Source organism: Nipponia nippon, unplaced genomic scaffold (assembly GCF_047370975.1).
Source record: "Nipponia nippon isolate SJK-2023a ecotype South Korea unplaced genomic scaffold, ASM4737097v1 scaffold_3, whole genome shotgun sequence".
Taxonomy (NCBI): domain Eukaryota; kingdom Metazoa; phylum Chordata; class Aves; order Pelecaniformes; family Threskiornithidae; genus Nipponia; species Nipponia nippon.
This window is the reverse complement of record NW_028262347.1, coordinates 99,189,322-99,216,022: the sequence shown is the minus strand read 5'-3', so window position 1 is coordinate 99,216,022 and position 26,701 is coordinate 99,189,322. Positions and strand designations below refer to the sequence as shown.

Genomic DNA, 26,701 nt, shown 5'->3' with positions numbered 1-26,701 from the left:
CAGGAAGCGTCTGGGCTTGTTGCAGCTTAGGGACTTGGCTGCAGTGGAGAAACTTCTTCGCATGGTCCGGGTGATGCTGGGGCGGGTTTGCACCCCAAACACCAGGCTGCGGCTGGCCAGTCCATAACCAGGAACCCAACGCAGCTGGTGGTAAAACTGCAAAGGAAGGAATGTTCAAGAAAACCATACCACTCGCTTGCTGTTTTTTTTGCAGTACTTTAATACAGCATTAAAATGCTAGAATACTAGAGGAAAGCTGTATACTATCCAGCAAATAAGGCACATGTCGGAATGCCATTTTATGGACAATCCACAACAGAGGTTTTACAGTCTCTTTAGCAACACAGTCACCAGATGAGCAAGCTGTCATCTTGATTGCTGAAGCAGAACTGGTACCTCTGAGCCTTTGTCCATAGGTTTCGTTTGTTTGTTTGTTTTAGCTGTACAAGTTTATTAACAGTTACAGAAAAAGAAATTATACAAATTGCCAACTGAATCTGACAAGGTCAGTGGGTACAGCTAAACAAATGTAATAATAATTAGGTTAATTTTTTTAAAGCTGAAGAAATTCATAAGATACAGTGTTAGTTTTAGCACTAGTACACAACGCAGTGAGTGCTGTACTAAATAACCTTTTAAAGGAAACAAGAATCCAGTACAGGGTTGGGCAGACCTCCCATTTTAGCATGGTAAAATATCAAACTAAACCCCCAATCCTTCATAATATAATCAAACTACATGAAATGTAAAGTGTAAAAATGCTTCAAATACGTGCACATGCATATTCTATATTGCTATGAGTTCTAATTAAAATAAACATAAACCCCTACAATAATCTACTTCAATCCTTTTCTCTTACATCCTTTGATTGATATTATTGCTGTAGCCGATACTGCATAGCTGAGCTCACAGTCTGCAAAGAGTTGTGGAAGTTAAGTTGTCAAACAGCGTCCCAACCAACTCTCTTCCCCTCTGGTTATGGGAAAGGAAAGAACCACCATTTGAAACCCAACGCTTGTGCTTCGGAGTTTCTGAAAGCCGAGTCTCGACGGTGCTTTCAGCATCTTCTGTGTCTCTCACAAGGCCATAAAGTGACAGTACACTGTTATTTGCTCCTCACTTGCTATATGTCTAGTGATAGCTTTTTCTAGCAATCCTTCCCCAAATACACATAAATAAACTGTATAAGCATTTTCATATAAGTCTAAGCACTTGAATAATATATTGGTTACTTAATATTGATATTTTCATCCAAGGATAACAAAAACAATATGGCTTAAAGAATTGCAAGGCTTTTTGTCAGAATTATGTACCAACTTTCATATAATATTTTATGTAGACAATATTTCCTTCTTAATGTAGTTCTGTTGCATACTTTATACAGACAAAAGCATTGTAAAAAAAAAAAAAAGTAAATTACTTCCATAAATATTTTCTTGAGGATACATCCTTAGTTCTTCAAAATACTTAAGAAAACTCTTACCTCTGTTAGTATCCTAGTTGAGAGGAAGGCCCTTCTGAAAGCTTCCAAATTGTAAAAACTTTTCCCCAAAAAACAAACAATACTTTTTTAAAAAGGCCCTCAAATATATACAAAAAAGTTACTGCAAAGAGTTTCCAGATAAGATAACAATTCAGTATTACAAGAAATATTTGTAACCATTCAAAAATTTTAACATCTAAAAAGGTTTCCAAAATACACACATAGTATTAAAAAAAATTGAAAGAAACTCTATGTCAAGTATAACTCAAGATAAATACACATCTGCAAGTAAAACTGTAAAATACTTCATACAGGGGTAAACATTTATATCAATCATCTATAGCTAGTAACTGCACACGATTGTCCCTTTGAAATTCATCCTAGAAACACAAACCATCATCCCTATATCTAAGATCTCAAACAGCCCTCTGAGCACTTCAGCAATATAGCAAACTGAATGCACAGCAGTGGTTTTGCAGATAGGAAAGAGACACGGGTTGAAGCCCAATCGGGAGCGGAGTGATATCTTAAAGAATGATTTTTGTATGGGGATAGTTCCATCACATTTTAAAATATGTTGGCAAAGGCAAGTGGAAAATGTATGTCAATTCACTTAACTTGAAAAACACATGTTGATGATTTATTGCATACTGTTCAGTGGACAATTCTTAGGATCCATACTAGGAAAAAAATATTCTACGTGACTGCAGGACAAAGAGAACTAATCTATGAAGTCTGACATTTCCAAAAGCTCTTAACTTTTAATGTTTTAAGTATTTTTATTTTTTTGAATAACTGCTAGAGTGTCACAGGTATGCAACCCATGTATAATCTAAATTTCTCGTTATACAAAAAGGTAAAATGTAGAGAATACTTCTCAGTATAAGGCTTCTCTCAGACATACGTAACTTCACATTTTTAGTTTACAAACTAAGTCCCATATAATGGGGAACTTCAAAATACACCTATTTTCAGAAATAATATATACTCTTGTGTATTTATCTGAAATTAAAAGCAACTTTGAGACAAAAAGGCCTCAAACTTGGCTTGTGTGGCATCATTTTACGTCCATGGTAGCAGCAGTAGAAACTGGCTAAAATGGGGCCATCCTTTAAACTACAGGGATTTTTCTTCTTCGTCACCATTAAATGAAGTATTTGTAACAACTTCATTGGAGCCGCACCAAGCTAAAGCAGCTAAAACCCTACACCACACATTTCAAACCACTGATACTTTTCTCCAGAGCAGTGCCAATGCCAAGGACAAATTCCATGTAAAATGTTCTGACTGACTGAGGAAACAAATTGTGTTTAGTTTGGTTTTTCTTTTTATTTTTAAGAAATAAATTAAAGTTTAAAAATCTCCAAAGAGGGGGAAAAGGGGGGGAAGTGTGTGCTGGATGTACTGGTAGGCAGTCAACAGCAAGCACCTGAGGTTAAAAATCTAGTTTGCCAAATAAATGCACAGAGCCAAATTTGTCTCAGGTACTCCCCCCTAAAGAATATTCAATTTAGAGAGGCTTGTACTGATTTAAAATTTTCTTTACTGATGCTTGCTTCATTCTGGTACGACTGTCTAAAAATGCCTTCAAGGATTACTAGCTGATGTTCTAAATGCAGAGCTGGTTAAAGAGAACATCAGAAAGCATTCAGAAAAATCTGAGAGGTAAATCACATCATCTTCTTTTCAGTCAAAAATTTGAATTTTTAAGTTTTTTTCCAATTTGGAAAGAGTTAGTTAGGTCTATAGGTGAATTATCTTTGGGGGTGGGGAAGAGAAGAAATTTACATTCTGTAATCAACGTTTGTTTTTTTCCTTTTTTGAAATCAAAATTCTGAAATTTCTCTTCTGTGCCATTAACTAAAAGCCAATGGTCATAAGCTTTTGTACTTTGCTTATGTGGATGTGTTTTTCCAGCAACCCACAAACGACATACAGATGAGCGTGGACCAAATGCCCAGGGCTGAATGCTACAATCCTATGAGCAAACCCCATGCAGGGAGGGACAGAGGAGCGCTCCCCTTGTGCCACCTTGGCACTGCCACCTTCCCCAGGCACCAGCTCATTAAGGAGAAAAGGTTTCAGCCCTGTTCAGCAAGGACAGAAAACAAGGGGATGCCCTCACATGGCGGGGGGGAAGCTGGAGTTCAGCGCCATAGTTCTGGCTACTCCCCAGGGACCCCCAGTCACTCTCCCTCCTCACCCTGCTTTTGGCAGGGATGGCAAGGCAAGGAGGCTGCTTCCAGCCCTGGGGTGCCCAGGGCCTGATTGCATCCACTTCCTGCACCGGGATGGATTTGTGGCCTACAAGTTAGGCAGTACAAACTACTGCAGTGTCATTTCTTGCTTTCCTGCGCGTTTTGTTCTTTATTTGCTTTTCCCCTATGTAAGTGCCAGGGAAAATCTGTTTCCTCCTCGTTATTTCACATATGCTAAATATTACTTAAATACTTTATATATCTGCTGCCTAGGAAAATATCAGTGATATAAATATTGAACTCTCGTCAGTATGCTTTTAAGAATTATTATTCTACACCTACAGACATTAATTGTTTTAAAGTCAATCACATGTATTTTTAGGAACCTTATTTTAAAGTACAACCTAAAAATCCATAAGCTAAAGGCATTGCCATGCAGTGTTGAATCTGGATAAAAAATTTTTAACAGGGCACTGTAATGAAAATAGCAACAATTGCATATGATAGTATCTTTTAGTTGGTCTTTGTTCAGAAGCTGGTGGTGTGCTGTATGTTGATGTAGCTATATCAAGGGATGTGCTATTTTACTGATCTAGTGGTTGTCATAAGATGGAAATTATTTCAACACAGAAAAAAAATGGTTCATAGCAACAACTTAGTTTCAGGGAAAAAATAAAATAACATTTTCCCTTATCTTCATCTAAGCGGGTTTCTCTACATGTCCTTTAGCTGGATGTGAAGCATCCTTTTTTTTTTTTTTTTTAATGTACTATTAAGTGCTCAGGAAGAAAAAATAGATCTGGTTTAGTATGTGTCTCTTTCAAAATTACTTGTGCTTGAAACAAACTATCGAGATTAATACTAGAGGTCAAGCTTTGAGAATCTACCCCTAGATTTGCCTGTGTATTTTCTTATTCTTATTTGTATGGGCAGATTAGTATCTTTGTTTAGAGAATTTGTCTCTAAGGTAATTTTTGAGTCTGTGCAAAAGAATGTATTTCCACTTGAAAATGCTAAAACTGCATATCTTCACTGAGGCAACTGAACTGTTATTAGTGTTAACTTTCAATAATATTATTTTCAGCTATTTTAGTCAATGGAATTGCCAACTGGGCAAAACTAGTTTTGAAGTGATTAATTTAGTTAATAGTATTTTAGCATTACATAGCACTTTTCATCCAGTGATGTCAAAACACTTATAGATATTAAGTAAGCCTCACAACTCTCCTGTGAGGTAGGTATACTAAAGTATTATTATCCCCATTTTGCAGTTGGGGAAACTGAGGTCCAGAAGGATCTTGTGACTTGCCCCAAATCGGGGAGCTAATGGAAGAGCCGTGGTCAGAAGCCATTTATCCATTCTTCCAACCAGTAGGCTGGATCACTTGGGCTATCCATAAATAATGAAGTTGGCAAGATACATACATGACACTACCACCAGAATAAGCAGAAACAATTTTGCCCTGCTTAGAGCAAAGCAGGGAAATGGCAAAAGTTTCACCCCAGAGTAAATTTGTAGAGCTTCACATTTCCTATATGAATGCTCACTGTAAGTTTTCAATTAGCTTTACAAGAACTTGACTGTACACACTGGTAACATCCTGCTATAACTTGGCATAAAACCCCCTCTGTCTTAGCGTTATGGAATTAATCCTCAAAACAAATTTAATTCACATCAAGCTATTTAGAATGTAAAGTATTTCAACTAAGTATCATTCACACAAATCGATCTCTCTAAAGGAAACTTCATAAAAGTAGAAGTTGTTGATTAAAAAAACAAACAAACATTATCCCTGTAACTTTTTTAGTGAATAATGCAAGTGAATTGTGTGTTGTGTCCTTTTGCCAATGTACTCTTATGTAGACATACAAACAGGATACTGTCTCGAGGTACTTTCAGTTCATGATATTTCCCAGTCCCTGATGAGATACTTCTTTGCAGCAGGATGCCCCTGCACAAAGTTCTACCTGAAATGGGACAACAAAATATAACTCCTACATTTCTCCTCAGGTATGTAGGTGTTTCAGGAAGACATAAAGAGGGAAGGTTATATAGAGTGTTCTCCATGCCTCAAAACACCCCTATGGCTAACAAGTTTTACGTTATAACAAATTTGTACAGTAGAAAACAGGACATAAAAATATTTCTGGAAAGTGGCTTTAAAACTATTATAAATAGTAAGTTTGGCTAATCTTTCAATTAAGGATTTGGGGGGCAGTTTTAAGTATTCTTATCCCCCCCCTTATTCACAGTAAATTTAGTGTGCTTGTGGCCTAATGAACAGCCCATACACATACAGGGACCATTTCAGCGGGATTATATGACAAGAGAAGGATCTGTTAGTCACACAAGCAAGCCAATTTTGTCTTCTCCAAAAACCTCTTGGAATCCTTCCTGATGCTCTGGGTCCCATTATGGCATTCCCTTTCTACCCAACCCACACCCTCAAACAATTATTCACTTTTTTTTTGCCACATCCTGCAAAAATGATTTTGCCTAAGCCCTGCCCAAGCAATGGTAACAAATAGAAAAAGTCCAAGAAAGCGGCAGCACAAAATTCTCAGACTTTCTAAAACTGGGAAAACAATGATTTTCCTTCTTTTATGCTGTGGCTTGTTTCATCTTCCTTTGTCTTGTCATATAATACGAATAATGCTCACATTGTGGGTGAGTGCTTGCAATTAGTGGCCCCACAGTTTTTTAACCTCTGCAAAAGCCATACATATAACATATATTCCTTGTGACTATTATACCTTGCCTATTGAATAGTACTTCATTTCACCTGGCTGTGATACAGGGTCTGTGTAAACAATCGGCAGAACCTGCAACCGCAGTTCTGTTGTGAACACTATCAGTAATGCTTTATATATGTGTGTGGACATATATATATATAAATTTACATATATATGTATGTATACAAATTGTAGTCCTGTAAATACCTGTTGCATGCGTGTGCATGCACAGAAGAAATGTTACATTCTATTAATGGTAAGGCATATTATTAGATAGGCAATATTGGCAATTATTTTAGCTTTTATCTTGATTTGTTGTGTTGCTGTTGATCGCATGCTGCCAGAGGATCTTTAAGGATGATGGGGACGGGAAGAGGCCACTTTGAAGGTTTATTGCACACGGCGGCAGTAGTAGCCCAAAACTTTGCACTTCTCACACAGATGCTGGGGATGTTCTTTGCTCTGATCTGAAACATCCAGGCCATCCGGCTTTTCCAGGGGTCTCTGTAGCAAAGGGAAGGAAATTGGATTAGATCCAAGGTTTTGTCACTGTTACTCTTTATTAGGCACGTGAAGCCTACTTTTATGCTTAACTGAGCTCTCTCCTAGTAATTATAAAGGCACTGTATTTCTTTCCTGAAGGGATGAAATATTTTTTCAGCTCTTCAGCTCTGCATTGGTTCAGAGTTGCCTCACAACTTAATGTCATTCTTCTTCATAAAGGTGGTGGTAACTTTGTTACAGACAAATTACTAAAAGATTGAATTGGGGACTATATTTATAAAAGCAGTAGCACAGAAGAGTTTATTCTCTTGGCTCCAGTAACTGAGATGTCCCAAAGGCATTAACACCTCAAGCATGGGAATCCCATTACCCAGCAATGCCAGCAGGGTTTACCAGTGTTAGGATTAGCTGCTACGACAAGAAAACTGTTTTACCCATGCACAGATATTACATAGCTAAATGAGGTTTTCCCAATACTCAGTCCCATATATCTGAGGCTGAAATTTTTGAAGTAGAGCAGCTGCAAGGCTATTAATAAAAAAAACCCAAAACAACCCAACCCTCCCCCAAAAAACCCCTAACCTCACAACACAACCCTTTGCCCTGAACCTGAGTAAAAAATTGACTATGTATTTTTAATAATATTTGTGAAATCACAGGGTTGGAGGTATATTTGGCAAAACAAGGAATGAAATTGCTTTATTTTTAGTAGATCTTTGTTCTTTAATTTTCCATGACATGTAAAGGGTTTCGCAATCATTCTGAAAATAATATACCCATGTTAAATATTGCAGTAAGGTTAAGTGTTTGGAAAGTCTAATAGGTAGAGAGGTGATATGATGTTCTACCTCGCATCTCTAAAGTGCACTATTTGTTTGAGAAAACAAACAAAATTCCCTAACTCATAATTTCTCTGTTTTTGTGAAATGTACCTGAAAGACTATCTCATTGCACAGTGCCTTCCCGTGATGACAACAGTTGTTGTGTGGGAATTGTGGTAGAGACAGCATGTGGTGTGAGGTCTGAAAACAAGCCATAAGCTTCCCTCTGTTCTCACAGGGATACTAGACTCTTCCTTATCTCTTCAAAATATGATTCTTGGAGCAGGGAGTGGATAAATATAAATGGCCATAATTTTGTAATTTATCTTTTCACACCTTTCCTAAGTCCTAAAGACTTTCCTTTGGCTGTAAAATCTTAAAGTACACCTGATCATCTAAGTTTTCATTTATAAGTTCTTCATTCCAAAGCCACCCACCTGACACCCTGTGGACAGGAAGAAGAGAGACATTCAAAGCTTTTTTTTGGGGCTATGTAACACTGCAGGAACAGCTCATAATCCAGAGAATAGAAGGGTTTCTCAGCTCTCTGAATAGCTAAAATAAGCCAAAATATGTTCTATTATCCTGAACAAGGGATGTCTGCAAATTCTTGCTTGGTTGTATTGGATTATAAGTGCAACACTCTTATTATATTGCACAGCTAGTAAAAACAATATATGGGAGTAATTGAGTGGTGATTGCCAATGGGTTGTTACTGATTCAATGTTCTTACCCATGATATTGCCTGAAGTTTTGTCTGTCCTGGGCCACATATTATATGTCTTTGAGTTTAACTTCATTTACAATTGAATTGCAAATTGGATTTCCTGTATCAGGTAGGGGATAAGGAAGGTAGATGGACCCCTCATCTCCTCTAAATCCTTTAACCTCCCCTTGCAACCCCACTGAGTTTGAATGACTTGTTGGAAGTCAGTATGTTTAGGATTTGAGATCAGAAGCAGCAATCCTGTTTCTAGGCTTGCAACCCAACCACTGGTGAAGGCAGTGCTTCTGCTACAACGCAGACAAGTTGAATAAGTTTATTTGGTCAGAAAAACTGTCCTTCTGCCTTTTCTACCACTTATTCCACCAACATCTGCCCACAAATTTTCTTCAAGAATTTGTATTACATAAATGTAGTCAAAGATGATGCTCAGGTTCGGGAGTCCCAGGAGTTAATTTATGCTCCTCAATGGAGAATCTGGGTTTTGAAATGCTGCACTTAAAACAGGCTATTTGACTCAGCTCTGATTGCTTCTACATGCTAGCTGTGCTCTGATTAAAGAGAAAAAATACAGCAGTTATCATGTTTATTGATATAAGCCAGATTTTTTTTTAATATGCAAGGCCTTGGGAATCATTTTTCCTGGAAATAGTGCAAAGGACATTGGGAATGCCTTGAAGCGCCAAGAGTTTTTGGATGGTTTTCAGAAACAATAGCTCTCTGTGGTTTGCTTTCCCCCTGCGTTGATTGAGCTCAGCTTTTTGGCCTGCAAAGCATTTCGATTTCAGAAATGTTATTGTTACCAGCGTGTTATGACACAGAGGCTGGAGAGAGAGGGGTTACAAATGCAGGAAAGCAGGTTGCCAAGGGCCAGCTGGAAGAAGTGGAACTGAGCAGAGCCTGGGCTACGTTTCTGGTGAGGCGGTGCAGGGCTCAGGCTTCGAAACTGGTAGTGTGCTTGCGTGGTTAGTGTCCCAAAAACACTTCAATCCAACTTTTGCATAAAATGAAGTCCCAGCTTATCTCCATTTGCTGTTTTGTCTTCATGAGCTTCTTGTAAGACAAAAAACCTCCTTCAAACACCCTGAGAAGCAACTGTTCTTGTCTTGCTGCTATTTGCCTGTTACTAATTGTGGAGGACTTTAAAGTAATAACCTTACACCCTTGCAACCTTTCTTACACTATGCTGAAAGGGTAGGATGTTAGACAGCCAAAGGAGCTGTGTGTCCATCAAGGTTGGACTTCCTTGGCAGAGGATGATCTTGGACAATTCTCTCCAGCTTTGACGTGGTGGAAGCAGAGGGAAAAAGAAGATGCAGGCACAAGAGGGGTGCGGCAGGGTCGGGCTGCTGCACGCTGTGTATTCATTTTGGGGATTGCCTGAATTATGCAGAAAATCTGAATAGCTGAGGAGGCTGCAAGAGTTCGGTGCTGCTGTTGAGAGCCCGGTAGCACGAAAACTCAGCCATGCATTTGGAGAGGGTGCGGAGAAGGGGACAGGCTATTTGGCTGAAAAAATAATTCCTTTCCTTAGAAAGAGGTGAAATGGAGCTTGTGAAACAACAGAAAATCCTCCTGTGTTTCTCTGGGAAAGGTATACTTCTTTTCCATTAAATGGAGAGCTTAAATATAATACTTCAATTTTGATTGTCTTTTTTTAAATGCAAGAATCCAGGATTTGACAGTTCATATTTTCAGTGAAAACTACGGGGATGGGCAATGTTACATTCTTCATTTTTGTGTGTCTTTCTTTAATTTTCTCCTGGTAGTTGCCAGGTGGAAATAATCTTGTGCATCTCTACCAGGAAAGCATTTGGCGGTAGCGACTAAAGCTGTTGCCTCAGGGGAATGAAGCTGAAATAAATTTAAATTTATATAGCAATTCCTGTCCTGCAAATTAATTTTTGATTGTGAACTATTGCTGTCCCAGTCTACATGAACTGAATGAACTCTGCATTCCCCACAAGTCAGTTAAAAAGCCAAAATCCTCAAACCAAAAAGCTTGCTCTCATGAAGCGTTAGGTGTCAGAGAAAACGGCACTAGGACATCCTTGAGGAAAATCGCTTCCACTAAGAAGCAGAATGTGATAATGTGGCTGCTTATGTTTGTATTTAGAAGATTGATTTTTTTTTTTTTTTTTTTGCTGTAGAATGGATCAATTTGATTGCACCACTGATGCATAAAGGATCGCACCAAAATTGAAATATAAGAAAACACTTAAAAATAATTTTCTGGACTCATTGCCTCAAGTCTTAATGGAGCAAATGAGATGATTAAATGATGGATTAGATATGTGAACAGAAATGGATTCTACAACTATAGTTGGCAGGATAATTGTTAGGTTAACAGCTGTAAGGAGTCATAGCTAGCTATGCTTCCCTCAAGACACACATGCTATCATGAATGTGTAAATTTTTAGTCCAATAAAAAATTATGCACTGGGGAAAAAGGGTGAAATGCAGTGTGCCTGCTTGAGCAGCAGATCCTCTGCTTTTCTGTCTGCCTGGGGGGAACAGGGAAGTTAACGAGGCCCTCTGTTGTCACTGTGGATCTGAGAGGCAGTGATAAGAAGGCTGCAGATGAGAGGCATGATGCTCAGAGAGAGCAAGCAGCCTCTGTCAGCAGCATGCCTTCAGGACAGGCCAGCTAGAAATGAATGATAACAGCACGAGCTAAATGGCGAAAACCTCTTTTTAGAGTTCAGAAGCAGCAGTCTGGGGTGAGATGTATTCCTGCTGCTGGAGCACACAGGTATGGGCATGCTGGGGAGGGTTTATTAAATCTTAAGAGTCAAAAGATCACACTTGTAGGCTTGAGGCTGTTAAAAAGTTTATTGGGCTTGAGTGATCAGACCCATCCCTCCCCATACTGAGAGAAGAGAGGTGTCTGTGGATGCATCTGGGTATGGGAATTGTGATGGGACCATTGCATTGCCCCTGGAAGTAATAGCTTGGATATCATGAAGAATGTATTTACATACTAAATTATTTCCAGTCCAAGAGTAAATTCCTGACAGCTGGAAGAAAATAGTGTCCAAGAGGACAAGTCGGTCACCAGATGGCTGGTTCTGCACCAATACAACAGCTGTCATCACAAACAGCACTGGAGTTCGCCACAAAGTCAGAGAAGAAGCCTTGATAAGAGGCCAGCCAGGAAGCAACCACAGGCACAGATGTTGCCACTATAGTGGGCAGGGGAAGAAAATGAGAATTCAAAGCTTGGCATCTGGGCTGTTACAGTGCCAAGAATGCTAGTGAATGGCTGTAAGGACTAGCTCCATTGCTGGAGCAGGGTAAGAAGGAGCATAAACAACTACAAAATCCAAATTTCTTGGAAGAATAGGAGGTAGGTTTAAGTCCCATCTGAGACTTCTGTTTATGTTTAGAGTAGCTAAAGTAACTACCCAGGAAATGGCTTTTGGAATAGCCGTAGAGCAGCTTTGTCAGGGTAGTTCTTTGGTCTTCTGTTCCTCAATAAAACTTGAGCTCAACTGGCCTCCAATTTTTGCCCCGTGTCCTGTGAATTCCTGTAAGCACTCCCATGGCAAGGTTTACTGCTTGAGGTATGTGGTGGAAATGCAAAAGAAGGAACACAGTGGTACAATTTAGTCATGAAAACAAAAATGCATGCAGAGCTTTCTTGGGACAAGGAGCAGTTTTGCAGCTCAGGTGTGAGAGCCACCTGATTCCCCACTCGGTGGATTAGTTGGGGAATGAATGGCAGCAGCCCTGCTATCAGGCTCTTGTGATACTTCTTGTAATACATGCTGCACCATCTCTCTTAAATGCAGAGATTTAGAGCTGTATTTATAGAGCACTCTGAAGTATATACACAGCTGTAAAATTGCTGAGAAGACTTTTCCTGCCCCAGAGAGATTAAAAGCTCATTCTCACAGATAGGGTATGTGGACTAAGAGTGCAGGGCTGAATTGAGACATTCCTTGTGGGGAATTGGCATGGGATCATTTCCTGGAGTGAAATGAGCCTCCAGGAACAAAGAGCAGGTGGCAGGGAAGTGTGGCTGCGCTCCTCTCCAGGGACCCACTAACGAAAGGTATGCATAGGAAATCAAGATTTGAGCATAGCTGCACAAGCCATTCACAGACCCAGCATATGTGCTTGAATGGCTACCCCAGAGCTATCCAGAGTGGAGATGATTATCTTTAGTACTCCGGTATTATTGCCTGAGCCAGTTACATGGGAGTTCTCGGGCATAAACCATCCCTTTTGAGACACTGTGGACAAGGCCTACAGGACTGAAAAGTTCATAGATTGAGGAGAGTAACTGGGGAAGATGAGAGATGGAGATGAAGACCAGAGAAAAGGGGGAGTCTGGGAATTGAGAATAAGCTCCTAATTCACTCCAATGAATGTCAAGCAATCCTGAATATAAGGATTTCTTTTTTTTTTTTTTTTCCTCCTAAATTGGACAAAGCATCCAAGTCCCCAATATTCAGGATGATGTAGCAAAGCTTGGTGGCCCATGTGGTTATATTTCAGCTATTGAATAGATTCTACAGAGGTTGATCTATTTGGTGAGAAACTGGGGGAATGCAAAGATACTTACTTGGCAATACCAGAGGATGGAAAAGTATCCTCGGAGGTGGTTGCTGTGTCTTGTCCTATATCCACACTTTCCTGTAAGTGCCTTCTAATGCCCAAGATCAGATGTGGCATAGGGGAGTTTCATGTGATCTGGTATGAGTTTTCATTCTGTATATACTGTTGTGAATGGAGACTCTTATAATATGCCCTCACCTGGGAAATGTGGCACTTGACAGGTTTTAGACATCGTCTGAGTTGTTTGCAGTTAAGTAATTTTTGTAGTTTTGGAGGCTCTTGTAACTTGACATAAGGCTAGTTGATGTTGAGGAACCAACAGTGATTTGCATCTGCTGATAAAATGACCGATAATTTTTTTAATAATGTTCAAGATAACTTTTTCATCTGTTAGGCTGTAATGATATGTTTACCAAATGGTAGGGCAAGGAGTAAGAAAAGGAGATAATGAATTTCCAACGCGTTGCAGAGAAGAAATATTGACAAAATTGTTTTGAAGTAGAAAGAATTTATTTCACTAGAGGTAAATAGTGTCTGAGCTTGAATGTCTGTCTGGCCAGTTCATCTGGGTTTTGTTAAATTAAAAAAAAAAAAAACAAACAACTACTTACAGATTACTTGTACTATGATCATATCACATAGTGCGATGACTTTGCAGTGAAAGAATAGACACTACAAAGCAATATTGTTTTCTTTCTTGAATAGAGTTAAAATGGTACAAGAGAAGAAATGGCTTCTAGGGAGAGGCAGCATCTTTTCTTAGATGAATTGTTTAAGTTGGACAAACTGTCTAATGGAAGATTCAGATGAGAGTGAAAGTACTCTGATCCCATATAACGAAGACAATAGAAGCACGTAATTAGCTGAGGACATCCACTAATGCACTGAGAGGGGGAAAAAAGTGATTAATAAAAACTTCTAGAAGCGCATAGGAACTCAAACATGAATGAGGTCTCTCCTATGGTAGGTGCCAACAAAGTATTCAAAATCTAAACAATAAATAGGAAATAGATACAGAAAACATCAAGGTGGTGTAGCTGTGCTAATTAAAAAAAAAAAACCTACTAAAACACTCACCTGCACAATAACATTTTTTTGTGCTTTAACTCTCAAACTAGAAATATTGGACTTTTATTAAATGTCTTTCACTGTGCTCTTACAAAATGTAGTCATTAGTGTAAAAGTACTGGTGACTGGGTAGAGAATATTTTCCAGAATGGTGCAGAACACCACCACACTGATAAATGTTTAGAGAGAGTCTGGTGTGGAGCTGGATGCTTGGGCAAAAAACACGTATGGGTTAGCAAACACTAGGCTCTGTCAAGAAGCAGCGCTGACCTCATGCAGCCTAAGTTAGCTCTCCTTTGCTGCTGGCTCTGTGCATGAACTGATGCTGTTTTCTTTACTGTCTGGCTATTGCTGGTATGTTTAATCGGAAGCAGTACCAGGCATCTCTGGAAGAATGAAAAAGAATAGATAGAATGATGATGGTAACACTGAGAAATAGAAGCTGAAGGAGGTGAGGCAGAGACAACAGGACGTAAAATCTTTCAACTCAAAGCTGTAAGTTCAAATTTTGTCAAAGAGCACTAGTGACTGGCTGCAAGTTATTTATATCTGGAAGCCTAGTTGAAATGCACTCTTGTCTTGAAGATCTCAAATAGCTGCAATACTTACTGGTGGGACAAACACACGGATAGATAAGAAGAGCAAAGCTCTTCCACATCCTGAGTTATGGTGTCCTTAGGGAACGATGTGGAAACATAGTGATGGGGGTCAGCTGTAGAAACCTGCACTGTGTACATGCTGTGATTATTCCCTGGGAAACACCATGTATATGGCTCCAAGGCAAGCACAGCTTATGGAAGCACCTGCTGCCTTTCCACAGTGTATCTTTGACTTCAGCACTGCTATGCAGATTAGACTCCTCCAGCCCTGCCACAAAGGGCAACTCTGCCCAAGGGACTACCTTCAAACCTTCTCTACTACAAAATATGCATATTCCCAAGACTATAATAGCTCTTGTATAGCTTGGATGAGATACCTCTTGAGAGATTTCATGTAACCCTTTGAACAGTAACATAAATGATGGAAAGAATTTAGAAGAACACGGTAAATATTTATAAACTTGTGTTATAAATCAGTGGTCTTGTAATTTCTCTCACCCTCAAGACTGTACTTCCATGCATATGATAAATGACTTCATTGCTCAGCCTGGATTTTGGTGTAGTTGCCTACACAAGCTGTCTAAACATAGGCAAGGAATGGGAGACCTTGGAGGCTTTGAGATTGTCTCATGTAAGCTAGTGAAAGAAAATTGCTTAGCTTTCCTTCCATATATATGCTTCTGCAAAAGAAGTCCTTGCTCTTTCTCACTTGCAATATAGTTTCCAGTCACAGTTTTGTCAGGGAAATTAGACTGCAGTTTCTAAAGATGACCTCTTGTTTTCAGGTTTGGAATCAGAGTGGCATTAGCCCAGAGAAAAGGGAATGGATCACATCATCTCAGCTGGCCAACAGCAACAAAGATATTCACTGGCTCAGCCAGGGAATTGTACCAGTTCACTGTAAAGTAGAACTCCCCCCATGACAGAAAGAAGGGATGATCATCTCATAATGAAGTATGTCTAGTTTAAATGAAGGCTTCTGCCACAAGCATGGCAAGCTTAAAACATTACATTTTAACTGCTATTCATATTGCTTCGAGGTACTAGCAATTCTAAATCAATATTTTGGCTGCATATTGGAATGCAATGTTGCCATAGAGACTGAGCCAAATCTTGCCCTTAAAATCAGATGAATATGCATGTGTACAAGAGGAGGAAATATAGTTGATTTGATATTCCTGGCTGGGATAAAGCTTAATAAACTTATTTGTATCTCCTCTTCCTGCTTGTTGCAATGAATTTCAATATTCCTCTGTCTTTTCATCATAATGAAGTCACAGTATCCTCCTTTAGAGATTTTTTTTTTCCTGACACCCTGTCCCCAAAATCTCATGAAATGGTATGAAGTGTTCCTTATGAGCCCATGAAAAGAGTTTTTTATAGGAATTTTGCAAGCACTTAGGTAACTAATGAGACACCTAAGGCTCCTGATGGAATTTCCTTTGCACCTATTGCAAGTACATCCAAATGATCTGTCTATGGTTTGAGCAGTCTCTCTGAGTGGGCAGCAGGTAACTTGACCCATGCAGAGCTCTGTTTATTACTAAGATTCAGCTAGGATGAATTATACCTGAGGCAAATCACACCTCCCAAACTCTTTTAAAAGAATTCTCACCTTTTCCATCCACAACAGTTTTCTGCAATACAGCAAAATCCCCCTCAAATTTTTCCATGATGGACAAGTTTATTTTTCATGGGGTTGTCAAAAGTGACTTTCTGCATGAAAAGTCAGCTTTGACAGCCAGTCTGTAGCCTGGTTTGTCAGGGAAACAAGGGGTATGAGCTCATGCAAGTTGGTCGGTCTGGCTTCTACTAAAGACCACTGAACTGCTTGACTGCTTGTGACCAATTCTGGTGGGATACAAGCAGGAACTGACAGTCAGTTTTCCCATCGTAAGCTGGAAATGTAGGAAATGACCTCAAGGGACAGATGCAATGCAGTCTCCAGGGAGCAGGAAGGAAGGCTGTGTGTACCATGTGAGCTATGGCTGAGAGGATGGTAGATACAGCTTTCCTAGCACAGCTACTTCTTAGACTTGGCTATTTCAGCCTAATAAAAGGCTTTCTCTTGAAGTTCTTTGCATAGGCATTACTTGGTATTATGGAAACCAAGAAACCTCTCTAACCAGGCTGTCTTGCTTTAGTATCATTAACCAAGGAATTCTGTAGGTAGGAGCCATCTTAGTATTGTTCTCTTTAATCACTAATCTTTATAGATAGACATAGCTCCTTCACCAAATCCAATCTTATTTCAACAGGTGAAAAAAGTAGTACACATGAAATAACTCCACTGACACCAGTAGAATGAAACATTAAATTGGTGTAAATATGACGAGAATCAGAAGAACCAGGAGGTCCATTGCTACCGCTGAACTTGTTTTACTCCATCTCGGGTTATAAGGCCTCACAGTCTGTTTCTATAATAAAGGCAGGTAAAGATTTTGTTTTGGAGGTATTTTTTCTGAAAGATAGGATATTTGAATTTTGCAACTCCAGGACTGAGAACAGCAGCTTATCTGGGGAACAATTTTTTGTAGTGTGTTGTAGTCCACATCAAGTCCTGTTTAAGTCTTACCCACGCGTTACAAATCAAGAGCATTCCTAGTTCCAAGCCTGTGCACCAGCAGGTCTGCACTTCTCCTACCTGTTTGTGAGGATAAACATTAATGTGGCACTTGATACATTCTTGTCCCATGTTAGCCCAGGAGTTTCCACTCATCCATTTTCTCTTGCATTTGGGGCACTTATATTCACCGAAGCAGCGTTTCTTGCCCTGGTATGGAGTCAGGCCTTCTCCTTTCGGACGAGCCTACAAAAAAAAAAAGAGAAGTAGCAATGAATGACCAAAAAGGGGTGTGGGGGAGTAGTAGAAAACTAAGTTTGGTTTGTTTGTTTGGGGTTTTTTGGTTTTTTTTTTTTTTAATTAGGAAACTTTGGGCAAAAGATGCTGGAAGCACACATGAGGGTCATACCTCCTTAATGAAAAGTTCGTATGTTGAAGCTAGAGTTTAACAGTTCTGAGAGTTACTTCTGTAAGAAGCATTCAAAAGTTTGAGGAGACTTGTAACACTTGTAAGTGACACTGAACATAGTGTTTAGTAATATGCCTGTGCGCTTTTTGCAATGAATAGTTTTAATATCCATTTCATTATGATAAGATCATCTCTATTGGGTACTTGGCAGTGATAGGCTAACGGTTGGACTCGATGATCTTAAGGGTCTTTCCCAACCTTAACGATTCTATGATTCTATATTGCTAGTATTAGATATACCATCTGGAGAAGTAGTTCACTAGTAAAGGACTGTATTTCTTAACTAGATCCTTGTCTATTCCCTGTTAGAACCTATCATTAAGAAAACTTTTTATAATTCAGCTTTGCACAGCTTCTAAACAATGAAATATTGGCAACTCATTAGTAAGTGAATATGCATTATTATATGGGAGTGCACAAACTAGCATTGAGTATGAAGGAAAGACATGTTTTTGATTAGTGGAAATCACCAATTTAATGAACCTCATTTGGTTTCTTGCTCTTGGTGAACAGTTTCACCGATTTCTACATTTTGAAAGAAATAGGAAGGGATTCTCAAATGGACTGTTGTGATGTCTAAATGTTAAACATCCCCTACAGAAAGCCTTTTTATCTAGGGAAGCTAGTAAAGTAGACAATGATCTTATACAAATACTGTTTTTATTTTTTCTAAATACACTCACTGAAACTGTGTGCTGTACTTAACAAAAGTATAGTAAGGTACATAATATACTAATATGTTAAGATGAAGAGGAGAGTACTGCATACAGCTGTCCTGAACACAGTTGTAAAGATGAAGCCGTTTTCCCAGAGTCTCTAGCAGGTGTTGAAATACTGCCCATGTATTCACTGTATTTTGTTTATTGTTGCCTAGAGGGAGATACTTTGCCTGTATAGTGGCAGAATGGTATGATCACCTATCAAAGGATTCTTTGTCATTTATTTACATGTCATGCCTCTGTGGCTTTTTTTTTTTTTAAGGTTCCCAGATGAAGTTTACAAAAGTTAAATGACCCATCATGCTGGGAAAGGGTTTGTTTTTGTTTTGGGAGCTTGTACAATTTCTCAGTATGTAGGTCCAAATTGCTTCCTACATGAAAACATGGGTTGAAAAAGCAGGTGGTTGGCAGAAGACCTGAGCTTGGCAGGAGCTCTGAGACTTGAGCTCCTGTGGCTGATGGAGATGGTGTATGCTGTGTTACCTCTAGGGTTGCACGTGGGACCAAGTGGGAAAGGAACACTGAGTGCGCTCCGCCCTGCACACTGGCAGGTGGAAAAGGAGCAGGAGGACCTCAAACCTACTCTAGCCTCTCTTTTTTTTTTTTAATCTGTAGTGTCAGTAAACAGTATTCTCTATTTTTCATGCTTATTCCTCAGTATAGCAATATTCTTCTTTAAAAGATCAGATGCAGTAGCAACCTCCATTACAAACAGGCAAACATCTATAATAATTTGCGTCATGATAGTCAATCTGACAAGCCACTGTGAATATTCTGGCTCATAGCAAAGACGATGCTCATGGAAGGACATGCATATTTACAGAAGTATTGCACAGAAGAAAAAAAAGTGTTCATTGGTATAACAAGAAACATTTGGACTTCCATGACTAAATGAGTGCTGGCAGGCACCCAGCGTGTATCTTCTGACCCATGCTGTCCCTTGATAAGGATGGGAGATTGTAACTGAATGTAGGGCAGGAAAATGTCAATTTATGGAGACATCCTTATTCTGGACACTTAATTTGACTCTGCCTCTGAGGAATTTGTAGCACAAGTCAGTGTAAGAAGGAGCCACATGCTTTCTTCATTTAGAAATTCTCATGGAATTGAATAGGAACTCTGGGTACAGAGAGGTCCCGTGATTGTGAGACATTCATCTTCCTCCTGAGGCATCACAGGTTGCTTATTTGTAGTTTCAATTGGGGCTATGTTATTGAACAGAAGACTAGAGTTATTTCTGATTCTCAGTTTCAGTGGCACTCTACTTATAAACTCCTCCTGCAGTCAGACCTGGAAATGCACCTTCATTACCCCTACTAAGAAGCAGTCCTTTCAGAAAACGTGCAGATCAGAGTGCATTATTTCCAAAAGTAATAGCACCGACTTTGGAGACAGAGTGTGTCTGAGAAGTCTTGTAAATATTTACAAGCAGTACTTAAACATAACACTCCCACTGCAATATGTTGTGCCAGCCATAAAGAGCATTTAAACATCAGACTCCCACAGCAATATGTTGCGCTAGCCACAACTGCCACAATTCACAGACAGGGGAAATGTCCAGAGATGGCCACTTTGAGCAGGCTGATAACTGTAGGTTTCTCCAGGACAGGTAGCTGACTTCAGAGATGCCAATGCCCTGAAATGCTCTGCCCTCACAAATGCACAGGAGGGCACTGAAGATGCTAGTCGGTGAAGTCCTTTCTGTGTACAGCTCGGCATCAGAAATGGAGGCTTGCCAAATTAGAAGCTGCTTTTAAAATTTGGCTTCTCCAACTCGCTCAGTAAATCGGAAGCAGAACTAGGAAAAGAACGCAGGAGCCCTGACTCTGGCGGTAATTTCCTGTTGTAATTGCTAGACTAAACTTCTGATTTATTTTTATTTTAACTTTTCAGCTGTCACAGCTCCCTCCTCAGTCAGTGACTTTAATTACTTTGCTGGCAAAGCTACAACATTCTCTGTAGGTGTTTCGCTATTCTGCTTTATGGATGTTCGTACTTTGCCCTAACAGATATTATTTTCCTTCCCATATCTTCAGTTTCCCAAATGGTGCCCCACAGGGAATTTGGATTCTCAAACAAACAAGCTCATTTTCTCTAGTGAGAAACATCATTAGGAAGCACTGACAGCAGCAAAGGCAACTCTCCAACTCCCTCCACCCTTCAGGTCTAAACAAAACAGAAATCTGTCAGTATTTGGTGGGAGGCAAAACCTGAGTGAGATACACTAATGGCCTGAGAGGTCTGAGGCTTGAGGCTGGGTGGTGGTTTTTTTTGGGTTTTGGGGTTTTTTTTGTGTATGTGTGTGTGTCTGTGGCTTCAGCAGCAGCAGAGTTGAATTGCATAAACATTTCCAAGAAACAGCCTGCTCCTTGGCGCAGAAGCAGCCAGCCCTGCCCAGCAGGGTGCTTGAGCACCCGGTAGCTCTGCGACAGAGGTGTCTCAGTGCTCATCCAGCTGGAGAGCAAGAGCTGTTTTCACTAAAGATTTTTCTTAAGTAAGTGCCAGAAAAGAGCAAGAAGACACATTTTTTCTTTTGGTATTAACCTAAAGACTCCTATTTTATGAAATGTGGGATTTACCTTGTTTAAACCATTAACCTCCTATTCCTTCCCCACCCTGGCTTGATTTGAATGGTGTTTAATAGTAAACCTTGGTTGGTGTTTAGGTCCTTCAATTCCCTCACTGAGCATTATCTTTTCTTACTCTTTCTGCAGATAGGGATTTATTTATGTTCCGAGTTAACCTGGCAAAGTTACACCCCTATTCATAATGGCAAAATATTTTGTTGTTACCATGTTAACATATGTTGTCCCATTGCCTTGAGGCCCAGGTAGTCTTTGGCCTGGTTTCTACCCTTGGCTGCAAAAGCTTGGTGGAACCTCCATCTTACTATGTTTGAAATAATATTCAAACTAGGTTACAAACCATAACGTGAACAAGGTTTTTAGGTTTTCAGCATTCTTTTTGTTTGGGGAGTTGACAATTTTATGCTTTAAATGCTGATTTGACAGGCTTATCCGTAAAACCAAAGCACCCAGCATTTCTTCTGCTATGTGACTGTATGGCTCTCCAACAGCTATATGTATCTTCATTCAGACATTTCAAAGATTATTTAATGCAGCCAGGACAGGTAGGCCTTTTGGGATGATCAAAACCAAACGGATTTTTCAAGAAGGACCAGAAACTAGCTATTATTTGCTAGTAAGTATGTCTCAATGTCCCGATCTAGGCCTACATAACGGATTCTTTGTGCTGCTTTGTCTTTGGAAATCAGCTGGGGATTTGCAGAAGGGAGAGCCATCCTTCCCCAAGGTACCCCTGGGGTGGGAGCTGTGGCAGCCCAGAGCCCCTTCCTTCCTTGGGGCCCTCAGGCACAAACTGAAGCCAGTCTTGGACTGGTGGTGTTAGTGCTGAGGCTGAGGGGGACTCCCTCTGGCCTTGAATTCGGGAAGCAGCATGGATTCTGTAACAGCCCTTGCCAGGCCCTCTGTCTGCTAGCAGTTAGCCAAATGGAAAGGACCTTGCCCTCTGATTCATGAGATGGCGATGCATCACCTCGGTCTTCCAGACAAATGCTAAGAGAAAGGGAATTATCTTTGCAGGTTTACCTAGCCAGTGCACGTGTTTGCCTTAGCTAGATCCAATGTATGTACAAAGCCAGGTTTTTTTTGTGTGGCACAGCAACAAAAATGACATTGATATTCCATCCTTCACTGACACCCAGCTGCCTCTATTTTTCATCCTCTTACTTTCTTCAGCCAAAACCACAAATTGGCCATAATAAGATTTTGAAAGTGTTTAAGTTGAGCTTTTCTGCTGGTAACTGGCCAGCCAAGCGCTCTCACAACCTATCGGATTGTCCACTTCATAGAGGAATCTGCCAAATCACTTGGCAGTGACAGGCATAATCAAGGACTCTTTGCTTTCCCTAGACAATTCTCTCAAAGTATCAGTTTGCAGAGTCAGCAAAAACAGAATACCCAACACCCTCCCCCCCATGCCCTGCTTAAAACTAGATTCATTATAAACAACAATGGGCAGAGTTCCCTCAAAGTGAAATGCAGAAGAACAATGTATTTAACTCTTCTTCCCTCAAGTTTGTGTTACACAGCTGAAAGGTGTACAGCACAGGGGGAAGATGTAGTCAGCATAACACTGGTAGGTGGGTCCCCTTCCTAAAAGAACTCTGTGAGGGTCTGCTTATAAGGATACTTCATCAAATAAAGCAGAAAAGCAATAATAACAAAAAATAGCTTGATGCACTGACCGGCTCCCAAGTGGTTTGCAGGAGTGGGAGGGCTGAAGTTTAATTTTGAAATGTGAACCCTCTGACACTCTAAATTGTAAGTCAGCACAACTAGGAGATGGCGTTAAAAATCCTAGCGCTCTTGTTTTGTGCTACTCTACATGCATAGTTTTGAGAAAGATGAAATGATGATGATAAAGCATACCCAAAATGTTCAATGAAAAAAGGAAAAAGAAAGTATTAGGACTGATTTGTTATACTGGGTGTCCTGGCATTCTAGTCCTGACTCTGCAGCAAGTTGTAGAGTGTTGGGAAATTCACTGAAGTCCTCTAACCTTTCTCAGCAATGTGTAGGCTGTGTAGACAATGAGGACATATCTGCATGCTTATGCCAAAATGGCACATAAAAGGGAATCCTTAGGTTGGTCAACTTTTTTTCTTTGTCCTTCCTGACTTCTGTATTCATTTAAATCTGAGTATCAACAGAATATGTAGACAGATACAGAGGTGATATGTTTAGAAAATGAATTCTAACATAGCTGGTCTATTTTTCCTTGCTGAGTGTAGTCCACGTTGGTGGTGTGTGATGCTGGAGACTTCTGAGGTATTTAAATGAACTGTCGCTACATCTTTAATTAGTACATGCAATATAGGAAGAGCATCTAGGGGATACAGAAACCAGATTAATGCTTTGTTTCAGCCTTTTTGTCTCTAGTATAATTTGTGTGCTAGTGATATGTTGAGAACTCTTACTTGATATGGGTCAGTCAAAGGAAAAGGGGGATAACTGTCAGAAAGCAGACTCTTCATTACAGCATTACTATTTAAATAAAAACTTCTACTTGATTTACAGAACAATGGATATTATGGAACTTCTAGATGTGCGGGACATTCCAGACTAAGGATTTATGATAAACAAAATTATATCTGAGCAAGACACGGCTGAAAAATAAAGAAAACTTAAACTTGTTTGTGTAGCTAACAGAGGAGGCCAATATGTGTTTTATTTGACTGGGATTTTCTTAAGGGTCTTGTCTGTCAGAAGGCTTAGGGCTACTTCAACCTCTGACTGGGGAGTCTGCTATATTGCTTTTATCATCACTGGAAGCATCAGGGATTTGCACCACTGCATTCACAAAAACAGGCTTGCTCTTCACAGCAGTTAAAGCTCATCAGTGGTTATTGCTGATCTGAAACCTTCTATCACACTTGTACCACTTCTGCTTTTAAATTCTGATCAAGGTAGGAGGTGGCTTTGTACTGAGATCTCAAATAATGAAACTATTACAGTCTGATAAAGTTGGTAGGATTTCTCAGCATCTCTTGTCTAGGGCAGTATGTGTATTGTAGCCTTCCTGCTCACCATCAGTGTGTTGGGCTGGGGAAAAGCAAACAATGAGTTGCTGGAGCTGATGCCTGGCCTCCCAAAGAAATGTAAAATTAGAAGCAGATAAGACTGCTTAGGTTCTCTGTGTGCCTGCTTGCTGCTCCAGGGGTCACAATGTACCATGCTCTTGCTAGTAGTATACTCTGTCACCTTACGTGGACTATAATTTCACAGTCAAGTGTATACAGAAGTTTGCTCCCACACACGTATCTCCTTTCTTTATTTCACCTTCATACATGCACCTCTACTGAGCGTAAATATAGTCCTCTACTTTCTTGGCCCTGCAGTCAGTGTCTTTCTAGCAGGGTGGTGTTCAGAATGGAACACAATTCTCCAGGAGAGAGCATTAAACAAAAGACGCAAGTATGTGTAGTACACAATCCAAAATAACATTAGTCTTTTTAGTTTGCTTGAACAAATACACTATTTCTGCTGTTCCAAACATTTTCATCCCCCAAGTCTTACTCTTTGGGAAACATTTAAAAGTATATTGATTAAGCTGTCTCAATGAACTTTTATAGGTAAATTTTGAAATGGCAGAAGACCAATTTTATGTTTGTCATTTCAATATATGAGTATGTATCTCCTGGTTGCTTTGAAAAATCAGTGTTGTCAACATATTGTATGTTAACTGTGATTTTGATCTCATTTCCACAATGGTAAACCAAGAGTAAGATTTGGCAGTATTTGTTACTAATAACATGCACATGGTTTCCGACGATGATTAAAGCAATAGGCATGGTTGTCATGGTCATGCTGATCAAAGTCTAGAAATCCAAGAAGCTGGCTTGGCAAACATTCTAACATTTAAATCAAAATCTGGTTTTGCAGATTTTTCAGAATCCTAGCCATGCTTTTTGGAACAAAGGCTTTTCTGCTACAAAATGCCTAGTTGAAGTGATCATTAGAACCATCCTTGGGCCAAAGATATGTAATGCTCATTTCTGTGCTAAGTCAGTTTGAAGCATAATATTTGCAGAATTGCCAAATATTAGTTACTTCTGATGTGTCAATTACTAAACACTGAATGGTCTGAGAAGTTGATAATGCAGGTTTCCTTCTTTGCAAACCCTAGTCATCGCTCCACAGCTAGTATAGAAATAGAAAATATGTAAAAGCTCAGCACCATACAGTCTGAGAAAACAACTGTATTGATTAAATAATAGCATGCTGTTTTCATAGGCCTCTGTCTTAATAAAAAAAGACTTGGAGGTATTGATACAAGGAAGCAGTGTAACAGAAAAATATTTGGGAAGAATGGTAATGTGGTGACAGGACTGGCGCTGGAATTCCAACACCTGAATCGTGTATGCAGCCCTAACAGTTTTCCTGTCTGATCTTGGTTAGGTCATGTAATCAGACTGTACCTCAGGTCTTCATTTGGGAGGGGGGAAAGGTCCTTTTTCTGTTCCCCGCCATTTTGGTGGTTCTTATGGAATTGTATAATCACTTTGGGCTATGTATGGTGATGTAGCTTGTGTAGCATAATGGAACCTTGAACTTCATCTGAGCCATCTAAGCACTATTATAACATACCAAGCAAATAACACTCACAAAACCTTCAGTCAATCCTTTTCATAGAAGAAAATTTGGGTGCAGAGTGTATTGGACAGAAACATGTCCTCTCTAGATGAAGCTTGTTAGTGGAGTCTTGATAGAAGGTGAAACTCCCCTTGCATTCACAATTCTAACTAACCTCAGATATTTTTTTTTTTTTGCTTTCTGAATGTTCACATGCATTTTCCAGGTTTTAGAATTTCAAACAGTGTGCTTGTATATTCAGTTATATCACGTGTTATATACAGGGCAACAGGCAATGATCAAGTGTTTAATGTGTTTGGTAGACTTTCAGAGCTGCAGAGCACAACTAACCCTACCTCAATTTTCTATTAAGGAAAGCTGCAAATAATTATCTTGGTTAACTGTACTTCAAGGACTTACTTTACCTGTGCATGCTACTCTTTGCTTGCTGAATGACTGTGAAAGAGCTCCCAAACTGACTATCTATACTTGCGGCCAATCACAGCTTTAATATTTGTTCCCATAGGACTTCGAAAACAATGGAATTACTTGAGCATATAAATAGCTGCCTAATGAATCTTCTTTTGAAAGTATTGCATAACTTAGGCTAACCCAGAACCTAAAATTTCAAGAACAGTGAAAGAATAGGTCTCTGGTCCTTATGCATGTGAAGACAACCGTTAAAATGTGAACCAAATGTTAACTCTCACAACGAAGCAAATGTACTGAAAAAAATTCTCTTAGGGAATTGTGCAGCGAAAACTGTTCCCAATGTGTTATTTAATGCAATATGAAGTAAAAAGGGGGGTGGGGCTAGAAAGTGGGGATGGGTAGTGCCTAAATGAACCTGGATCTTTGCTGTATAATTTAAGTATTGTATGTCATATATAAAATAGGGATTTGCATATCAAATTAGGCATGTGGAAGAGTTAAAATTACACTCGCCTGCTGGGATGCAGTGAGGCACTTCTTTTCAGTGTTACAAGATCATATTCTTCCAAACAGCTTGAGATAAAAGGAAGTGGTTGAAATCTCTTTCCCCTTCTCTGATACAAAATTGACCATGCTGAATTAATTATGAAGAAACTAGGAATGTATTCATTTTA

At 39.6% G+C, this 26,701-nt stretch overlaps 1 protein-coding gene across 1 annotated transcript in view; it reads right to left on the bottom strand.

The window, feature by feature from the left end:
- Window positions 1-200: 200 nt before the first annotated feature.
- ZCCHC24 (zinc finger CCHC-type containing 24) overlaps window positions 201-26,701 on the bottom strand; it is a 121,428-nt gene continuing 94,927 nt past the window's right edge. The window contains exons 3-4 of the mRNA XM_009467891.2: window positions 17,335-17,499; window positions 201-6,918 (exon numbers count right to left, since the gene is read on the bottom strand). Of these exons, the coding sequence (XP_009466166.1) occupies window positions 6,805-6,918; window positions 17,335-17,499 (279 nt within the window). The 3' untranslated portion in view covers window positions 201-6,804. The remainder of the gene's footprint in view (window positions 6,919-17,334; window positions 17,500-26,701) is intronic.